We start from the raw sequence: 21599 nt of genomic DNA, 5'->3' as shown, positions 1-21599 counted from the left end.
TATTGTATTTTATTTATTTATTATATTTGGATACAATCAGATTCTAAATCAAGACTCAATGTTTATTTTCATTTCAATACAATTCTAGCAACTCACAGAACATGAAAGGCACTGTTTTCCCAGTCCCTGGAGAAACCACTGTCAGACTGTTCAAGGCAATCATCTAGTTTTTCCCTCTATTATAAATACATACTATGTAAGTGGCAGCATTTAATCCAGTATTTTCCTAACCTTTTAAAAAATCCTAAAATATGTTGGGCAGCTCTTTTCACAGCAATACATTTACATATATTTTTCTCATTTTAATGGCCACCTAGAATTCTATTGCATAGATTTACTTTGGGAGATGATGGGAATGTTCTTCATCTTCACTCACTGGTGGTAACACAAGCATGTGTGAATACCCAAACGCAAGGAGCTGTACATTTCTAAATATGCATCTTATTGTATGTAAACTATGGATTAGTAGAGTTGGTCTAAGAAGGATGATACCTCTTTGAAATTTGTATTTTGGTTCTGCAAAAAGAAAATAAAAGAAACCCATGTTTTTAAGAGATAGACCCAGACATCTCTGGAGGTAAAGAGATGGTGGACTGGGTCTGGTGGCAAACACGTAAACAACCCCAGCAGCTTACAAAGCTGAGGCAGGAGGACTGCAGGTTGGAAGCCAGCCTCAGCAATTTAGCAAGGCCCTAAGCAATGTCGTAAGACCATGCTCCAAATAAAAATATTAAACAAAAAAGCATGGTGGCACACACCTCTAATTGCAGCAGCTCAGGAGACTGGGTCAGGAAGATCATGAGTTCAAAGCCAGCCTCAGCAACAGTGAGGCACTATGCAACTCAGTGAGACCGTGTCTCTAAATAAAATAGAAAATAAGACTGGGGATGTGGCTCAGTGGTTTACTGCCCCTTGAGTTCAATCCCAGGTACCTCCCCCCCCCCCAAAAAAAAAACAATTTAAAAAGGACTGGAAATTTGGCTCAGTGGTTAAGCACTTGGGTTCAATCCCCCATAACAACAAAAAGAGAGACAGAAAGTGAGAGAGTGTGTTATGGTGTCTCACCTTATTGTCCAAAAGCACATCAATCTTAGGAAAAGCATATGTTTATTTAGAGGTGGGGGAAAGAGAACAATGGTGACAAAATGTTCACAAAAGATGTCCCTAGATTAAGGGTAAAAATAAAAGCTAGAAATAATAAAATACATGTTTGCTTTCTATATGAGAACCAGCATATTCTTCCATTATGAACCAGGGTAGGAGGAGCCATATCTCCTACTTTGATCACTAAATTCACTGATATTTGCATCTCTCATTGCAGTGTAGCAGGGAGCTCAACACATCCTTTATGCTCTTTGTTGCTGTGATATCATTGGTACTAGTGAGACCTGCTTTCAGGTCTGGCTATTTAATGTGTCAAGAAATTTATTTAAAAAGATATTTTAGTATTTTCAATCATTTATTGTATTTTATTTATTTATTACATTTGGGTAAAATCAGATTCTAAATCAAGACTCAATGTTTATTTGGATTTCATATTAGAATTTAACCTTGTTTTTAAAAAGATAAAGAACTTTTGTAGATACTTGTTTTTGTGGTGCTGGGGATTGGGCAGGGGCGGGTGGAGCTCACACGTACTAGGCAAACACATTACACTTGGTTACATTCCCAGCCCTCTATGCTTGTTCTTCAGGGTAAGGAAAGTCTGCACACTTGAAACACAAACTTTCTGGATTTTGGGGGATTTGATTGAACTCAGGGCCTGGTTCAGGCTATGGAGGTAATCTACCATTGAGCTCTGGACTCAGCCCTGAAATAAATACATTTTAAATATGATATTTTACAAAGTTCTTGGAATCATAATCAGAGTTCTGTTACCCTTCCTTACATTTCTTTTGGGCTTGATATATATCTATATCTATCAATATATTTTTTCTCTTTTGGGTACTGGGGATTAACCCTGAGGCACTTTACCACTCAGTACACCCCCAGCCCTTTTTATTATTTTTGAGACAGTGTTACTAAGTTGCTTAAGGCCTCTCAAGTTGCTGAGTCTGGTCTTGAATTTGGTGATCCTCCTGCCTCAGCCTCCCACATCACTGGTATTATAGGCTTGTGCCATCACTGCCCGCTGGTTTTTGTTTTAAATATGATAAATGGAGGAAGGTTGTAGTTCTTTCTGTAGTGGAGGTTGTGAGGTCCTAAGGCTCATCCTGCTCTGGAATCTTAAGGGGGTGATGTGGACAGCAGAGCCATAGACTTGCAGACATTCCAAGCTCTGCATCTTTTTCCCCTTTCTGCTGTCCTTGTTTTTTAAATTCTTATCCCCTCCCCCCCATATCTTCCTCTCTTCTTTCTTCAGTATTTCAACCATTCTCTCCACAGCCCTCTTTTCTCCACACTCTCCCTTCCATTTCATCTTTATTGAAGCCTGGTGGCCAACACTAGGGACTGCGTCCACCTGGGACAGGCCAAGGTAAGGAGGGGACACAAGGCAGGGCTCCTCTCCTGGCTATTGTAAGCGCTGAGGCACTGTCTGAGCCCGCTGTTCCCGCTGTTCCCAGGTGGGTTCAGTGAAAGTCACCTCAGTCTTCCCTGGAGATCACACTCTGGGTCCGAATTAGGAGACTCACTGAAGGGTCCAAACTTTGAGAGAATTTTTCTTGGAATTAGTCTTTGTTTTTCTCTGGGGGGTTTCAATCAGTACCACCCTGAGGAGGGAATTTCATGCATGGCAGGAAACTGAGCCCTAGAAAGTGGCTTCTGATCTTAGAACCCAAAGGCGAGTCCCCGCCCCCTGCAGGGGGAAGGGATAGAGGAAGCTTTTCTGTACACTCCAGCCACAATCCCAGTGGATGCTGGACCCTGGGCGTCCCCCAGCCATAGGGTCTGCATTCTCAGAGCAGGCAGGAGTAACTGCCCTGCAGATCGAGAACCGGAAACCCAGATGCAGCCCGCCAGCCTCCCTCCAGGCACCTATAAGGACTTTCAATTTGCTTTTTTGTCAACCAACAGTTTTTATTGTCTTGGGTCAAAGTAGGAGTGACATGTGATTTTCAGCGATCCCAGTAAAGTTTGGCATCACAAACTTCAAACCCTGCCAAACTGGGCAAGAGACAGCGCCCTGGCTTATGTAAGTCAGAGCTGGGTGGTTTCAGTTTCTATTCAGGAACTCAGCTGTGGCGCCCAAGGTCAGCGCAGAGAAAGCCCCTCAAATTCTTGTGAGTCCAGGGGTCCAAAGGGGAAAGTGGAGGGAGAAGGGGTGTTTAATGAAAGGCTTCAATAAAGATGGGGGTTTGGGGGAAGGGGAGGTGCAGAAGTGCTTTGCACAAAAGACTACCTGAGAGTCTTGGTGAGGAAGGAGCAGCCAGGACTAGGTCCTCTCAGAGCCCAAGATCTACAGGCCTTTTTCCTTGCAGTCTATGTAAATGCCCCGGAGCAAACCTAGCATGTAACTATTAGGTAGTAAGTCTTTTGGAGGAATGAGCAGAATAATACTTGGAGCTGCCCACCTAAGAAGTCCTGGAAGGAGGGAAGATGACAGGGAGGAAAGGGCTTGGGACCAGCTGTCAAGAGAGCTGTGTTTCCTCTCCTACTCTGCATCACCACCATCCTTGTGACCTTCATTAATGAAAATAGCCTCTCAGAAAGGAGACTGAACCCTAATCCTTTAATCCATCCTGTGCTAAAAATTATTATCACAGTCAATAAAAAGGAAAGTAAGTCTAAGAGCTTGTCAAAACATCTCCATCAATGAGCTTTCCACCCACAGAAAAGGTATAGACGATAGACTTAGGGAATAGTTAGGGTTCATTTTTATAAAGGCATTTTTAGAGAAGACAAAGAGAAATGAACAATTTCCAATCTTGGGGTGGTTTGCAGTCCACTGGGGAATGTCATGGATGGTAAGAAGGGTTTAGGAGAAGGCACAGTTAGGACCATCATGTGCTGGAACTCTGGTTCTGAAACTTACCTACATACTCACAACACCTAGGGAACTTTAAAAGACACTGCAGCCTAGTTCCCACCTAGCTTTACCTATTGAATAGGTTTTGGCTGTGGCCTGGGCACAAGGATGTCAAGGATTCTGCAGGTGGTTCTCCTAAGCAATCAAGGTAGAGAACAACTAACTCCATGTTGGAAAGACCAAGAGATGTATGTTGGGGACAAGGCAAACTTCCAGCACAAGGAGGTTTCCATAGCATGGTTAATACTATTGCTACTGAGATATAATTCATTTACCAGAAGTCAGACTTTGAAAGTGTGCAACTCAGTGGGTTTTAGTATAATCATGAAGTTATGCCACCATCATCACTGTGTTCATGTGATTATTTTAAGGATGTGGAGGGGTCTGATGTTTAGAAGGCAAAGGCAGGAGCAGTCCCCTGCTTTGTAATAGCATCCTGTTGAGACAGGGTAAGGAGATCAGGGCAGCTTGATTTGACCTCAGCCTAGGAGAGATGTGACCAGAGAAATGCGGGGAAAGGGTGATGCTAGATAGCAGATTGTGGCATCTGTAGGGTTTAATGGGAGAGTAGAGGTATCCTGTGTTAAAATGAGCAGATGCAGCAGCTGTGTATTGGTTTGGGGCATTATGGTGACAATTGGAGATAGACACAGTATTTATGAAGAAGCATTTACAGTATTTTTGGATGAAGGTAGTTGAAAGTTTGGACTAAGGTAGTGACTGTGGAGATGTAAAAGGGTTTCAGGAGCTAGAGAAGCAGGGGAAAGGGTCAATCAGAAGTGACCAAGGGGATGCTTTTAAGAGAAGTAGGTAGATGGTGGGGGTCTGTAGTGGTTGGAGAAGTGTAGAGTGGGCTTCTTGATCTGTTTGATTTGAGGGCCAAATGGGCCCAGAAATGCAGATGCACTAATTGAGACTGGTCGGTGTAGGACTGGCCCATAAGGAGCTGTCTGGTGGGGCTCATGAAGTGCCTGGGAGAGCTAGGGCAGTGACAGGATGTGGGCAGAGGAAACTAAACCTGGCTGGATCTTGGAGTCAATGGCAGGAGAAAGAGCAAATTAGAATGGCTGAAATGTCTAAGGGTGTTTGGAGCCTGATGGATTTTTGTGAAAGGTGCTTCTGAGAGCAGAGGTGGCTGAAATCTGCAAAAGAGCTCTTGTAATCTCTTTGTAATTCAGGGCTCCTGAATTGGGGGGAGAAGTGCAGGGCCAGATGCAACTCCTTTGCCAGCAAGGTTGTACTTGATTGAGGGCAGTGTGTTGGGAGAGTAAAAAGGCTTGGCTCTTCCAGAAGTGTCCCAAGCAAGGAACAAGCTAGAACCGGCCACATGGGGTGATGTGCTACTGGAGCTTGGGGAGACCCATGCTTTTCTGGGGGCTGAATTCCACTAGGTTCCCAGCCATGTGGCAGTGTTTCTAAGGTTGAGCCATGGCAGTTGCTCAGCATCTGACCCTGCAGCATTCACCTAGCTGCCCTTATTCTATCTTACCTGGGGAATCCTAAATCAGAGGCACTTTTCTGGAGGTTAAGGCAAGTGTGACATAGTGGATATTTCCCCCTGTCTTTGGAGTAGTTTAACCTTCATCCTGTGCTTGAAGGGAAGTTCTCTTTTAAGCGTAGCTCCTCCCTCTAGTTCAGCCTTCATCCTGAAGGGAAGTTCTCCTTTAAGCATAGCTCCTCCCTCTCTGCTCCTGATTGGTCTTGTCAGGCATCAATCCTTGTAGCTTGAGTGTTTATTGATACACCTGCCCTGTGCATGCCACCAGTGTGGCTCCCTTCCAGGCAACTGTCAGGCAGCCTCTCTCTGCTGATCACCTAGGAGAATGGCAGACCCTATGAGACTGGGCGCTCTGCTGCTTCTGGTCGGCACTGCTCTTTGTGCACCTCTGGGTTCCGCGGTTGGTGAGTGGGCTCATGATGGTTCTTCAAAGCGGGAGATGCCAGGAGAATCCAAGGAGCCTCTACCAGGCTTGGCGGGCTCTGGAATTGGGGGGAGAAGTGCGGGGCGGGACGCAGCTCCTTTGCCACAAAATCTCAACTCCTCTTTTCAGGGCATACCCCACCACCTCCTCCCGCATCTGCATGGGTGCTGCACCTTTTTTCCCTCCCTCCCCTCACAGCCTTGCCCTTCCTTTCGAACAGCCCGGTTCTTCCAATGCCCTTGAGTCCCTTCTTTGCCTCCTGCTTTGATCTTTGAGAGAGACTCAACTCCCTTAGAGGTCTGCCTTTCATGGGACCACTTTATCAAAATTGATAGATTTTGAGACAGTTTCCAGCCCCCCACCCCCAAGCCCTGTCCTCTTCCTGGAGTCAGCAGCGTGCTCCCACGGAGCGCTCAGTATCTGGAGTTAGGGATCTTCCTCTCTCCTTTCTGTTGCTATGGGCACTGTGGTTTCTCTAGTCAGACTGAGGGAGCTTAGAAGCCAAGGACTTCTGGGCCAAGAGATTCTTCCTGTGACTTCTCTCATCTCCACCCTCAAGGTCCCCTGCTTTCCTGCAGCCTGGGGGGCGGGGTTTTCTCCCTCCTGCACCCCGCTTTACCCTAATATGAACTCCATTGTTCCCACCAAATCTCTCCGTGCCTCCTCAGCTGCCTGTCTCACACCTGTCACCCAGTCCAGTTGCCCTCCCCCTCCCTGCTCTCCCTTCCAGTCAGTAGTTCTATGATTCATTTTCTAAGAAATACCTGAGCTGGATTTCTCTCCCTCAGCAGGCAGGCCCTTCCTCCTTCCCTGTGAGTCATTCATTGACTACAAGGAGCAATGCTGCTGTAAAAACCAGTTGCCCTCCTTCGCAGACCCAACCTTTGCTTTTTAAAACAAACAAAAAAGTTTTTAGTTAGACTGTTTTTCTCAAGTTTTCTCCTCCTCCTCCTCCTCTTCCTCATTTGATGTTGAACAACTTATTTTAATGAATTTGTCTTTTAATACAATTGTAAAAAAAGATTTCTACCATTTTAATTACAATTAAATCTAAATTTTAAAACTGACTAATAGTTAATAACAAGTTAATTTTTAAGTTTTTAACGATAAGGATATCAAATATAATACAGAACTTAATTCAATGCTATTGCAACATTCAAATAAACTTCTTAGCATTCCAAGAGTATCAAATTGCTCCTTCTACACACACACACACACACACAAATCATTTCTCTTAAGCAAGTATGGTACCTGCTGGTGTTTACAGTTGTTAAAAGTTAAAAGCAGAGACACTCAGCTTGAATATGATTTGAGTACTTAAGCCATCTAAAAGTTCTACTTGATACAGGGAGTAGGCTCATAGTCTTGGCATCTGAAATCATGTCACAGAGTTTGAATGTTAGACTTGTACTTTTAAACCACAAGATAAAGAAACTCTAGCGTCATTTAGTACCTTTGTTTGTATGTTTTTTATTTGCCAATAAGAAATTAGATTTAATGTTATCGTTCTTCAATCAAATAAGAGGACCATGAGATTTCTGTTAATCTGTTTCTTTGTGGTGCTCAGACAATCCTTATCAGAGATGAGCATTTTCACATGAAGCTAATCAGTTTTTGCTTAAAATAAAATTAATGACACATGTACATGTAGATTAAAACTAAACATAACCATTTGTAATCTAACATGGAACATTTGAACAAAAAAAAAAAACTGAGAAAGCCACTAGAAAGGAGACATGGAAGAAAAAAATTAAATAGAGATTATACATTTTTTTTAAATCACTGAGACAACTGCTACCAATGTTTCAGAACAACTAAGGTCAGAAAGAACATATGAAATGTGAAAATTTTCTTTACAGGTGAAATAAATGTGTTTTAAGGAGAGAGAAGGGGATAGAGAACATGCAAATTATAATTCTGAAAAACTACAAACTTTCAAAAAGTACCAAACGTGGAATTAGTAATTTATCAAAATTTGCACCCACCCCTGATTTTCTTTTGAGGGAAAAATAAAAACAGTTTTTGAAGGGAATGAAACAGACTTCAAATTGAAAATCATTCTAACAATAATGTGTTTTTACTGAAAAATACTATTAGAGATAAAATTAAGTTAAATTTCAGGTACTTTCCATTTAATGTGGGCAAAATTACAATGTTTATATAGCAAATATAAACTAATAATTTATATTCATTTATAATATAATTTTTTAGGAAAAGTTTACTGTCCTCAGTGCTCAAAAATAAGAAGAAATTTTAATTTTTTAACCAGTTAACTTTCCATATCTAGGATCTATTATGGTAATGTAAAATACAAGTTTAATTCTGCTGAACTAAATCTCAAATAGATTCAGATTTTTGAAATGTATGAAAATATTCATTTATTAAAAAGTTTTAAATTTTTATAATTTTTTTTATCAATGTAAATATCAAATATTCACAAGAGATACTTTATATCAGGAAAAAATCCCATGATGTACAAATGATACTCAAAAATTACAGTCAAGAAACAATAATTACACTAAAACAAAATTTCTTTTGTTACTTTATATATAGTCTTTATTACAATTCATCTACATAGAAATATTTTTCAAAATCTAATAGGTAGAAAAGGTTTTTTATTTTTTGCCTTCTAGAGCCCAAGCAAATTTACTCAGTGTTCTTAGTATGTTTCCTTTTAACATTATCTGAACCATTGGTCATAGGTTTGGGGACTGATGAATCAGTGCCATTGGAAGATGATTTTGCTCCACATTTCTTACCCTACAATAAAAACTGTTGCTGCCAGCCAAAGAGCAGCTGACTCAATATATGCTCAAAAGGAGCAAGAGTCACAGAAGTCTCTGTAACCATCATGGTTATCTTTGTGGCCACAAGAAAAATGGTATAAAGGAACATAAGATTATGCTTTGGGATGGTCAGATGCTTGGTGTGCTGAAATGTGAAGAAGATAAGGGACCCCAGCAGGATTACCTTGGAAAGATAGAACATCTTCAGCCATTCCTCATCTTCTGGTTTCCAATCTCCTTTTACCAACTATTCAAAATTCATGATAATGATACCACCTGCACCTTGGGCCCATCCAATAGCTATCATGACTAGACAGCCATTTTTTTGTAATAGCTATTAGCATGTGTGACTCTACCTACTATTTTCCAAGTTCTGATCACTCCTTCATTCCCACAGCCAGAAGTTGAGCATATTAAGAATGAATAGCCCTAGGAAATTAGATCCCATGGGCAAAAAATATAGTATAGCAGATTGAAGATGCCAGTAAAATATTAGTGTGGTTTGCAAGAAACCTCAGTAGAAGCTCTGTAAGCAGTACACATGATAAAAATCTTCCAACAAAGCAGTGGAGCATAGCAGTAGACCAGCTTGAAACAAGATTCTTCCATGCCCCTTCCACTCCTACCAGCTGATGCTTCAGTGCCATCACAGACAGCAGATAGTGGGTGATGTCAAAAAAGGGAGCATGGTGATGTGGGAAAAGGCCAGCATCAGCTCCTCCCAGGGAGAGTCCAAATTACAATCTACCAAAGCTGCCTAAGCAGCCTCTGCTAGGGGTTCCCCTCTGGCAAAGTGGGAGTGCAGGAGGGGACAACTACATGAGCTGGACTCAGGTTTTATTTTCTTTTGGTTAAACACATAGTTATATAAATTTATACAATGTAGTGCAATGTTTTTCATACATGTATACATTTTATAATGATCAAATGAGTAATTAGCACAAACCTCATACCTCACCTCAAATATTTTCCATTTACTTGTGATCAGATCATTTAAAATCCAGTGTTAGCTATTTTGCAACATACACTACATTAATATTTACTGTGGTCATCTTGATGTGCTATAATATGGCACAGAGATTATTCCTCCTATCTAATTGAAACTTTGTATCCTTTGATCAGTGTCTCCCCTATTCTATCTACTCTATACTGTGCTAACCAGCACCCCTTCTGCCTGCCCCAGTCTCCACTTATAAGTGGGATCATTTGTGTGTCTGTTTTATTTTCTCATTGTCTCCTCTAGGTTTATCCATATCACCATAAATGACACAATTTCCTGGTTTGAGGGTACCTTTTTTTATAATAAAAATACTGGGGATTAATCTAAGGATCTTATGTCTAGTAGGCAGTCCCTCTACCCCTGAGCTTCATCCTCAGCTCTAATGACCTTTTTGTTGTTGATGGTGGTGTTAAAATTGATTAGTATTCTTCCTGTGTGTTTTCCACAGTGTATTGTTCTTTTGTTTTGTTTGATTTTGGAGGTAGGTCTGCTATGTTGACCAGGCTGGCCTTAAACTCCTTATCTCAAGGAATGCTCCTGCCTCAGCCTCCCAAGTAGCAGGCATGCACCACAGTGCCTGGCTCTTTGTCCACTTTTTGTTTTCTATATTTTCTTATTGTGCATGATAGTTGTACATAATGGTGGAATTTGTTGTTACATACTCATACATGTACACAATATAACAATGTCATTGTCTAATGTCATTCCCCAGTATTTCTCCCTTTCCATCTCCTCTTCCCTCCCCTGGTTTTTTTCCTCTACTCTACTGATCTTTCTTCAGTTTTCATGAGACCCTCCCCACCTTTCTTTAGTTTTCCTCTCTTGCTTCCACATAAAGGAGAAAACATGTTACCCTTCACTTCTGAGTCTGGCTTATTTCGCTTCACATAATGTTGTCAAGTTCCATCCATTTTCCTGAAAATGGGAAAATTCATGTTTCCTTATGGCTAAGTCAAATTCTATTGTTTATGTATACCATATTTTCTTTTTCCATTCATCTATTGATGGAAAACTAAGCTGGTACCCTACTGTGTCTATTGTGAATTGTGCTGCTGTAAACATGAGTATGTATGTATTACTATAGTATGATGAGTTTAATTCTGTAGAATAAATACTGAGGAGTGGTACAACTGGGTAGTGACTTCATTCCTAGTCTACTGAGGAACCTCCATATTGATTTCCACAGTGGTTGTACTATTTACAATCCCACCAGTAGTATAAAAGTGTTGTTCTTTCTCCACATTCTGTCCAGCATTTAGTATGGTTTGTACTCATGATGACTGTCAGTCAAATTATAGTGGGACAAAATCTCATAGTTTTGATTTGCATTTCCATAATTTCTAATAATGCTTTCATGTGTTTGTTGGCCATTTGTATTTTTTGAGAAGTTTAGTTCATTTGCCCATTTAATAGTTGGATTATCATTTTATGATATTAAGTTTTTTGAATTCTTTATATATTCTGGATATTAATCCTCTGACAGAGGAGTACCTAGCCATGATTTTCTTTCATTCTGTAAATTCTCTCTTCACACTCTGAACTATTTTGTTGATATAGAAGAAGCTTTTTCATCTGATGCCATCCCATTTATTAACTTTTGGCATCATTTTGTGAGCTTTAAGGATCCTCTTGAGAAAGTCATCACCTGTACCTGTATGTTAGAGTGTTGAACCTCCTTTCTCTTCTAGGAGTTGCATAATTTCTGGCCTAATGCCTAGGACTTTAATCCATTTTGAGTTGACTTGTACAGGGTGAGAAATAAAAATCATGCCTCATTTTTTTCACATATGGACAGCCTGTTTTGCAGTACCATTTGTTGAAAAGGCTGTTTTTCTCCAATGTGTGTTTTAGCAACTTTATGAAGGATCAGATGACTATAATCTGTGTGAGTTTGTCTGTCTCATTATGTGTCATTATATATATATATATATATATATATATATATATATATATATTCATATATATGTTCTCTTGATATATATATACTCTTGAGATATTTTATATATATATATATATATATATATATATATATATATATATATATATATATATAATCTTTTTGTTACTATTGTTACTATTTTGTTACTATTGCACTTTTTGTTACTATTGCTCTGTAGTATAGTTTGAAGTCAGGTCTTGTGATCCTTCCAACATTGATTTTTAGGCTTGGAATTCCTTTGGGTATTCTGGGTCTTTCATTCTTCCAAAGGCACTTTAGAACTATTTTATGTAGTTCTGTGAAAAAAATCTCATTGGGGTATTTTGATGGGGATTACATTGAATCTGTGTATTACTTTTGGTTTTATGTTCATTTTAGCAATATTCATTCTGCTTATCACTGAACGTGGGAGGTCTCTCCATCTTCTTGTGTCTTCTTCAGTTTCTTTCTTCAATGTTCTCTGATTTACATTGTAGAGGTTTTTTACCTCCTTGGTTTGATTTACTGCAAGGTATTTTCTTTTTCAAGGTTATCATGAATGGTGTTGATTTTCTGATTTCTTTCTCAGGTGATTTATTATTGGGGTATTGGATCTTCTAAGTATAGAATTGTTAAATTTGCAATCATTGATGATTCAACTTCTTCTTTTTCTATTTTTATCCCATTGATGTCCTTCTCTTGCCTATTTGCTCTGTCTAGAATTTCTAGTAGTGTATTGAATAGGAGTGATGAGTGTAGACATCCTTTTCTTGTTCTAAATTTTCATGGAAATGCTTTCATTTTTTTCCCATTCACTATGATGTTGGCTTTGGCTTTGTTGAATACAGATTTTATGATGAGGTAAGTTCCTTCTATGCCTAGTTTCCTTGGTGTCTTTATCATGAATGAATGCCAAATTTTGTTGAAGGCTTTCTCTGCATCTATTATGATGAGTATGATTTTTTCTCCTTAATTCAATTCATGTGGTATATTACATGTATTGCTTTGTGAACATTAAACCATCACTGCATCACTGGGATAAATTCTTCTTAGTCATGATGCATAATCATCTTAATATGTTGTTGAATACAGTTTGCTAATATTTTATTAAGAATTTTTTTTATCTAAGTTCATCAGAGATATTGATCTGTTGTGATACTGGCTTTGGTCTGATGGTGATACTGTCTTCATAGAATGAATTTGAAGTGTTTTTTATCCACATACGATTTTTTAAATAATTTGAAGGGCATTGGCATGAGTTCTCCTTTAAAGTTCTGGTGGAATTCAGCTGAGAATCATTGTGTTCCTGGGGTTTTCTCTGTTGAATGGTCTTTTAGTCAGCCTTTTTGTTACTGTAACCAAAAGTTCTGACAAGAACAGTTTTAGAGGAGGAAAAGTTTATTTGGTACTCATGATTTTAGAGATCTCAATCCATAGATGGCTAACTATGTTGGGCCCTAAGTGAGGCAGAACATCATGGTGGAATAGCATGGAGTAGAATAGCAGCTCAGGACATAGCAATCAAGAAGCAGAGAGAGCTTCATTTATACAATATAAGCCCTAAGGCACATCTGCAGTGACTTAAACCAGGTAGCCAACCCTACCCACATAAAGTTACCTCTGGATTAATCCACTGCTTAGGTCATGCCTCTCTAATCACTTCACCTCTAGAAATCCTTACATTGTCGCATACATGAGCTTTTGGGACTCTTCATATTTAAAGCATAGCAGATGGCTTTTATTACTGCTTCTATCTCATTTCAATTTATTGGTCTGTATAAGTTTTCTCTGTCTTATTGATTTGATTTTGGAAGGTCATATGTGTCTAGAAATATATCTATTTCTTCTAGGTTTTCCAAGTGTTGGAATATAGGTTTTCAAAACTGTCCCTAATAATTCTCTGGATTTCTGGGATATCTGTAGTGATTTCCTTTTTTATTTCTAATTTTATTAATTTCAGTCTTTTCTCTTTTTCTTTTAATTGTTTGGCTCTTTTATCTTCACATCAACTCTTTCTTTCACATACCCTCCCACTCTGAAGGGCCTCCCCCAGGTGGTGCAACTTGTCCACCTGCCTTGATCCTCTCTTCCCAGGCCTCTACTTCCTTCTTCTCTCTGATTCTGCATTAATCTGTAGTACACTGCCCTGGTTTCTGTTTGGTGTTCAATTGTGGTAAAATAGACATAATGTACAGCTTCCTATTTTAACCATTTTGAGTGTACAATTCAGTGCCATTAAGTGTGTTCACATTTTTGTGGAAACTGAAACTCTGTACCCACTAAACACTAAGCATCGATCCTCCCACCCCAGTCCTTGTCATCTTTCTGCCAGTATTCTACATTCTGTCTCTATGAATTTAACTCCCTAGATTCCATACAAGTACAATCATACAGAATTTGTCCTTTCATGACTGGCTTTTCCACTTAGCTCATGTCCTCAAGATCATCCATGGTGTAGCAATTGTCAGAATGTCCTTCCTTTTCAATGCTAAATAATATTCATTTCACATATAAGCCATATTGTGATTAGGTTTTCATCAGTTGATAAATACTGTGGTTATTTGTACCTTTTGGATTTTGGGAACAATGCTGCTATGAATGTGGGTGTACACATACCTCTGGATTTCCCTTTCTTCACAACTTTTGTGTTTATGTCCAGAAATACAATTACTGGGTTATATAGAAAGTATCTTTTCCATATTTGGAGGAACCACCATACCATTTTCATAGCAGCTGCTCCATTGTATATATAGGCAAGCAATGCACCGTGCTGCAGTTTTCTCTGTAGTTATGAACTTGTTCATTCTGCATTCTTTTTTTCTAAACAGTAGTCATCCTCATGGGTACAAAGTAGAATGTCACTGTGCTTTTATTTTCATTTCCCTAATGACTGCTGATGTTGAGTGTCTCTTTGTGTGCTTATTGGCTATTTGTATATCTATCAGACAACTGTCTGTAGTGATACTTTGCCCAATTCTGAATAAATTCAATATTTTTCTTATTTTTGAGTTTTTGAGATTCTTTTTTGTTTGCTTGTTTTATGGAGCTGGGACAATCTTAGGCCCTCGCACATGCTAGGCAGGTGTTCTATAGCTGAGGTAACCCCAGCCCAAGATATATAGATATATTTGAATGTTCATCTCTTATTAGATATGTGACTTGCAGATATTTTCTCCCATTTCACACGTCACCATTTCTGTGGGTGACCTCTGGTGTATAGATGTTTTTAATTTTGATGAGTCCAATTTATCAATTTTTTCTCTACTGTGTGCTTTTGGCATCCTATGGAAAATGTGGTTATATCCTTTGTTTTGAAGATTACTGCCAATACATTGTAATATATTATATATACTTTTAATTTGTTTTATTTTTGTACTATGAGTTGAATCCAGGTTCTCTCACATTCTAGTATGTGGTCCCCACTGAGCTACCTCCAGTAAATTTTTATTTTGAGAAAGGGTCCTACTAAGTGTCCAGGTTGGCTTTTAACTTCCACTCATCTGCCTCAGTTTCCTGAGTATCTGGGATTACAGGCACATATCACAATATGTACCAGTCAGTGTGTTTTCTTCTAAGAATGTTTGCTTTTATAGTCTGCATTTTTTTTCACTTTGAGTTTGTGTGTGTGTGTGTGTGTGCACGCACACACACACACGTGGGGACACACTCTGAGTATTGAATCCAGGCATTTGCAGAAGCTAGGCAAGAACTCTATCATTGAGCTACATCCCCAGACCTGAGTTAATTTCTATACATGAGTAACTAAAGGATCCAACTTCATTGTTTGTGAAAATCCAAATTTTCTAGCATATCTATTGGAAAGATACAATGTGTTTGTGGGGGGCTATGGAAAAATAGTTACTTTGGATTAGATAGAGGGAAGTGAAAGGAGAGGAGGGGGTATGGAGTAAGAATGATAGTAGAATGAATCGGATATTATTACCCATGTGCATATATGATTACATGACCGGTATAACTCTACATCATATACAACCAAAGCAATATATACTGTATATACTCCATCTATGTATGATGGGACAAAATGCATTCTACTGTCACATATAACTAATTAGAACAAATAAAATAAATAAATAAATACATAAAGAAAAAAGAAAAGCTACATCAGTTCTTTGGAAACACTGCTATCTGCTTTTTCCCAGGGGATGCTACTAGGACAATTTAAGTCCCCCACCTGAGGCTTCCAGATGCTGATCATTTACTTTGGACCAAGCCCACTGCTTCACTTCCCTTTAGGGTACAACCCCACTCAACACTTTGGGGCCACCAACCCTCACACTCACTTTGACCCCCTGTCTGCCTCACCTTATCCATGAGAAGTCTGCACATAGACAGCACACACACACCCTCTGGGGACCTGCCCTGCCTGGGCTTCACTTCAGTGACCATAGGCCCACCCACCCTCTGACCTTCCTGTGCCCTCTGTGCACTCTGACAAGCCCTGCCATGCACCTCTGCCCCTCCCATACCTCTCTTGCCTCTCCCCTTGAACACCCAGCTGTACCCTTAAGAACCCATGCCTATGTGTTGGGCCCTGGCCAACTTGCCTGCCCCTCTCTATTTCCCCTTTGTCCATCCCTCACTTCCCCTCTCCTTCCTCTCTACTTTCCTGTCTTCATTGTATTGGGAACCTTTCTTCTGTCCCTTTGTCTGTGTATGTTTGCTGCCTCCTCAGGTGCTCAGGACAGCAGAGCCTTTGTGGTGAGCATTGGTGAGCACTTGTTTCCTGGAAGAGGTGTCATCTGTTGGTTCCTCTTCCACAGGGACCCACAGTATTCACTATAACCTCACAGTGAGGTCCCAAGGTGGATCAGTGCAATCAAGGTCCTTTGCCAATGGTTATTGGGACCATCAGCTCTTCCTTCACTTTGATAGTGACAAAAAAGAAAGTGTAAAGCCCCAGGGGCCATGAGCAGAAAAACCTTTGGGAACTGAAAGCTGGGACACAGAGATCCAGGAGTTGGCAGAGCACAGCAAGAATCTAAAAGCAACCCTGGCAGATATCAATGCCTGGCAAGAGCAGAAAGGAGGTGAGTGTGGGCAGGGGCAAGTGTGATGTGAGGCTTTCTCCAGGACCTGTGTCTTCTCATTGCAATTGACTGGGGAGGGCAAGAAATGGGTTTTATACAGATCTGCACAGGGGACTTGGAGGAGAGCCAGGTTGGGGTCCCCTGTGGGCTAGTATTTTTCCCTTGGTGGGCAGGGAGGCGGAGGGCCCAGGGGATGGAGAAGTGACTGGTGTGTGGGGGCAGGGTCTCATTTCCTCCAGGAGACTTGGGGCTGCAAGATTCATAAGGACAACCGCACCAGGGCCTTCTGGAATTTCTACTATGATGGGGAGCCCTTCCTCTCCTATCATCCAGAGACACGCAGCTGGACAGTGGAGCCATCCTCAGCTCAGAACTTGGCTATGGAAGTCAAGAATTCCTGGGATGCAGATGACATACAAAGCAAGGATTACTGGGCCCAAGTTCAGGGAGAGATTTGTGGAAGACTCAGGAGATATCTAGTCTTCTGGAAGGACTCCTCCTACTCCCCTGGAGCCTCTGCCCAGAGGACCTTGTGTGAGTTTATCGTGTTGTGATTTGCCTGTCCTGTCACAACACTAGATAGAGACAGGAGGGTGTATGTGTCCAGACACTAGTGAGCCCTCACCCCCCTGCCTGCCTGCTATCATAGAGAGCTCCCACCTGGCCCCACAACCCTGGACCCCCCAAAATACCCCTCATCACCTCACAAACAAGAATTCTTATAACACTCCCTATTTAACATAACACGTTAAAGTGAGAATGTGAAGCCACAAGCCCAGTGACCATCCTCCTGCCAGTCAGAGGACTCAGGCTCCAGGTTGAAAACAGACTTGTGGACCTCACTTCAATGAGGTCTTAGGCCAGAGTCAGAAGCATGGAGAAGGGGAGTGAGGCTTGGTCACATGCCTGACTACTTTTGCCTTTGTTTCCCTCCAGTGTTTCCAGCAGTGAATGTGACCTGTGCTGAGGCCCTGGAGGACACCATCAATGTGACATGTTGGGCTTTTGGCTTCTATCCCCAGAATATCTCTGTGACCTGGCTTCAGGATGGGGAACCCCTGAGGCAGGGCACCCAGCAGTCTGGTGGTATCTTTTCCTATGAAAATGGGACCTACCATACCTGGGTGTCTACCAGGATTCCCCAAGGACAGGAGCAGGGGTTCAGCTGCCATGTGGGACACAGCGGGAACAACAGCACTGGCCTTGTGTCCTGTGGTGAGCCTGGGGGTCCCAGCAGTGGTTCCCAACCAGGTGAGTCAGTGACCAGGGTGGTGAGAGGGGAGAAGCCTTGTGGCTCCAGTACCAAGAGTGTAACAATCCTGCTTTCAGAGACTGCACTGCTGCTTCTGAGCCAATGGGCTGCCTTCCTGGGTGTGGCTGCTGCTGTTGGTGTTCTGATTATGATTATTGTTTGTGTCTGCTCCTGCAAGAAAAGGAAGACAAAATCTACTTCAGAAGGTTCAGGTGAGAAAAGCGTTCAGTGGCTGGGGATTGCAGGGCCTATTTGGAATGTAGAGTCTCTTGTGCCTCCCACTACACAGATAGCAGTGGAGGTGACCAGCTTTCTGGAACAGAGGATGGAGTTCTGTCTCCAGCCACACCCCTTAGTCTTGCCAAAAGCCAGGACTGACAACATTTCTGAAGGTCCAGATGCAGCCTCTGTGGCTGCAGGGTGAGGAGTGAGCAACAGTGGGGCTGTGGCTTCTGATGTCCTCGTCTATCTCTCAGGCTTTCCTGGGTTGACCAGAGGACTGTGTTTGGAATGGAGGGCTGATTGGTGCTGGCTAGATTATCTTGTCCTCAGGGGGACACAGAATGAATGAGTTGTGAACTTTGGGTGCTTAGAAACTAGAGAGGAATTTCATGAATGGTGATGCCACTGGTCCCTCCCCTCACTCTCCCCCAGTGTCTCTGGCTGTCAGGAGCAAACCAGGAAAGAGATCCATAGGGCCAGAGCCCTGTCAATGCAGCCCCTGGGAGGCCTGTGTAGAGCAGGCCCTCCTAGGAGCTGCTCCTGAGTGTCTTCTCTGGGTCACTTGGGCATGCCAGTCACCATCCTGTCCCCACTATACAGCTCTTCCTCCTGGAGTGGCCTTGCTGATGACATGGACAGGAGAATGGCTTATGTCCTTGGCCATCGGGGGAGAGAGACCAACCTATTATAGGGCAGCTGTGGTCACTGTTTTTCTCTTATGTCTGGAATTTTCCAGTGTAGCTCATAGGGGTGTTGGTCCCCACAGGCTAGGGCACACAGTCCCATAGCAGGGGCCCATTCAGGTGACTCTACAAGTAGGGTAGGCAGCTCTGTGGTCTCTGCTGCTCCCATCTATGGCCTTCCAAGAGGGGGAACAAGGGCAATGCTAGTTCTACTTTCTTGTGGTCAGAAATGGTTGCCTGGAATGTCACTAGGGCAGTGCCCAGGGAAAGAGTGGGAAAGGCCTGTTGCTTATTTTTGCAAATTTCTACTTTGAATGTTGAATCTCAGTAAGGATGTTTCCAGTTTCAACTGTATCATGTGAATAAGCAGTTCTCCAGCACTCACGTACTAATGTGCACTAATTGTCACCCTTCAAGATCCCTCTAAAGGAGTGTCCCCTGTGGGAGATCTGGATTGTGACCATGACAATGCAAAGGAACAGAAGATGGGCCTACAGTTCACACTGCAGAATCTCAGGAAAACCCTAGTTTTCTTTGGGAAGAAGACCTCTGAGGACTGTGAGGATTGTGGCCTGCAGAAGTCCCTGCTAGGAATGGAGGTAGGGAGTCCAGGGCAGCCTCAGGAAAAAGAAGCCCTTGGGGAAGAGCTGGGTTCCCAGCAGCAGGTAAACCACGCAGGTAGGGGAAGCAAAAGTGCAGATTGAGAGCCTGGGCAGGTGCAGAGGGTCAGTGATTCTGAGTCTCCTCTGCGTTTGCTGTTGTAGGCAAGGGAACAGCAGTTCATGTGGCAGGCATGCTTTTCCAGCTAGGCCTGCTGGTGCCCCTGGGCTTCCTGGTGGACTGCCCAGTTAGGAGCTGCTGGCTCAGGGCTGGGAGGGAGGGATGCTGAGCTGCAAGTGGGGCAGGCCCTGCTGGGTGAGCACCTGCCTCTGCAGGGGAGGAGGCCTGTGAACTAAGGGGGAGAAGGGCTCTGTGTGAGTCCCCTGCCCAGCCTGGCAGGAGCAGGAGATGCCTTCTCTTGGAGGCCCTCACTCTGTAGGGAATGATTTACATTTGGAGGAAGGGACACTGGACTTCACTTCCAGATCTTGACTCTGAATCCTGCAGCCCTTTCACTCCCTTCTGTGGTGGAAACAGAGACAGGTGATATTGCTGATAGAAACAGAGGAGCCTGATAAGGGCAGGAAAATGGGATGAGAGGAGAAAAAAAAGTCAGGGCATTTACTTCCCTCAGAGAAGGGCCAAATCTGTTTCTTGAGGAACTGAGGAGAAGTCCCAAGGGAGTAAACAGCAATATTCTGTAACAAATTGAACACTGACTGGTTCCTCTTTTTCCATAGAGCCCCTGAGCCTATATAACCTGGATCAGCAGCAGAGGGCACCAAGTGACTACACTGGATCCACACAGCTGGGGTGTTAACCTTTGCTGAGAGCTCCTGGGGCTTCCGGGGGAGCTTACACTGGGCAGCCCTGCTGTGACAAGCACTTTATGTCTTGGTGCCTTGGTTTCCTCATCTCTACAATGTGAAAACATATGTTTACTAACTAGTGCAGCTGTTCTGTCCTAATATCCTTATTATTTTACTGTATTTTAGCACATTACATTATGGTATTTTAATAAATGAGATTTTTTGTAAGTGTCCTTATTCTGCCTCCTCCCAAGAAACCTAAAATACTCTCCTTCAGTGTTGAGGGAACTTCAAACCCTCTCTGACTCTCTGTCTTACCTCTTGTCTATATCATTTTACATTGTAAATGTTTAAATATTTTTAAATGTGAAACTTTTAAATATGAAATATATCTGGCCTATGTTCATGTTCTGGGAAGGGACCGTGTGAAAGGGTCAACAAAAATAACATGTTTGTCTCCATGTTTGACAGAGAGTTAAACATATGTTTAACATAGACTGTGATGCGAGCCAGAGTCTGTGGCATTTTTAAAAAATATTTTTAATTGATTTTATTTTTTAAATACATGTCAGCAGAATGCATTATAATTCTTATTACACATTTAGAACACAATTTTTCATCTCTAGAGTCTGTGGCATTTTGCAGATGATGTTGAATGAATGTGCTGGCTTCAAATTCTGAGGAATTTGGCAGTGTTCTTCATAACAACTGAGGTGTTGGTGCCAATCCTTTGCAAGACAGCTGCTCTATAGCCTGGCAGAGATGAACCATCCAGGAGGAATTCCCATGGGCATAATTTCCTTTCCTCAGAGATTGCTTAGCAAGAATTTGAAGATGGCAAGGGCACAAAAATTCAACTACAGCCTCCAAAGAAGACCTTTTTCTCTTTTATAGCCTAATGTGAACAGCATGCACAAATCTAGATCTCTCTTGTGTGGTTTACGTTGTACAGTGATGTGGCTGGTAAACCCTGCTGTCATCAGATTACTTCCTCCTGTTTTGAGCAAGATTGTCATTTGGGTGTTGTAGTTTCAATATGCAAGGTCCTCTCCAGAATGTCAGACACCCACTGCCCACACAGTCTTCATGCCCTTGTGTAACATAGGCCACTGCTGCTGCCCCTAGACCCTTGTCACATGCCCGCCTCACACTGCCACTCACTGTTCCAACTTCCAGATGCTATTGTACATGTGTTTTTCAATTTAATGTTCAAATATATTCTGTTTACTCTCATGTTTGTCAATCAGGATCATAGTCACAAGCTAAATGTACAATTTTCAAGTCATCATTTATTGATATGCATTTTAATTATGGCATATAGAGATGCTATGGAGCATTTTGTTTTCATTACATCCAAGTTACGCTTGCTTAAATGGCCATTATTGGTGCTTA

The 21599-nt window shown here is 41.9% G+C and overlaps 1 protein-coding gene and 1 pseudogene across 4 annotated transcripts; one reads left to right on the top strand and one right to left on the bottom strand.

Annotated features, from left to right (window-relative positions):
• Nucleotides 1-3148: 3148 nt before the first annotated feature.
• LOC114080508 (MHC class I polypeptide-related sequence B-like) lies at nucleotides 3149-20598 on the top strand. 4 transcript variants are annotated; one of them, XM_071613573.1, is made up of 7 exons: nucleotides 3149-3221; nucleotides 16487-16641; nucleotides 16864-17175; nucleotides 17578-17892; nucleotides 17971-18105; nucleotides 19216-19397; nucleotides 20139-20598. In XM_071613573.1, exons 3-7 carry the CDS (start codon nucleotides 17022-17024, stop codon nucleotides 20145-20147), a joined length of 795 nt encoding a protein of 264 aa, XP_071469674.1. In that variant the 5' UTR covers nucleotides 3149-3221; nucleotides 16487-16641; nucleotides 16864-17021; the 3' UTR covers nucleotides 20148-20598. The 4 variants fall into 4 exon arrangements, with proteins under 4 accessions (XP_071469674.1, XP_071469673.1, XP_071469676.1 ...); XM_071613572.1 differs by having other exon boundaries at nucleotides 3155-3221; nucleotides 16375-16641; XM_071613575.1 differs by lacking the exon at nucleotides 3149-3221 and adding an exon at nucleotides 3566-5869.
• On the bottom strand, nucleotides 8536-9727 carry LOC114082064 (trimeric intracellular cation channel type B pseudogene; annotated as a pseudogene).
• Nucleotides 20599-21599: the final 1001 nt, after the last annotated feature.

The sequence above is a fragment of the Marmota flaviventris genome, chromosome 6 (assembly GCF_047511675.1).
Source record: "Marmota flaviventris isolate mMarFla1 chromosome 6, mMarFla1.hap1, whole genome shotgun sequence".
In the NCBI taxonomy this organism is placed as follows: domain Eukaryota; kingdom Metazoa; phylum Chordata; class Mammalia; order Rodentia; family Sciuridae; genus Marmota; species Marmota flaviventris.
This window is presented reverse-complemented; position numbering and strand designations above follow the sequence as displayed.

What these genes read in the sequence shown, in the direction of transcription:
- LOC114080508 (XM_071613573.1), top strand. Translation starts at nt 17,022, where the DNA reads ATGGAAGTCAAGAATTCCTGGGATGCAGATGACATACAAAGCAAGGAT. An exon ending in CAGCAGTGGTTCCCAACCAG is followed by an intron (nt 17,893 to 17,970) that starts GTGAGTCAGTGA and finishes TCCTGCTTTCAG; the next exon opens with AGACTGCACTGCTGCTTCTG. An exon ending in ATCTACTTCAGAAGGTTCAG is followed by an intron (nt 18,106 to 19,215) that starts GTGAGAAAAGCG and finishes TCACCCTTCAAG; the next exon opens with ATCCCTCTAAAGGAGTGTCC.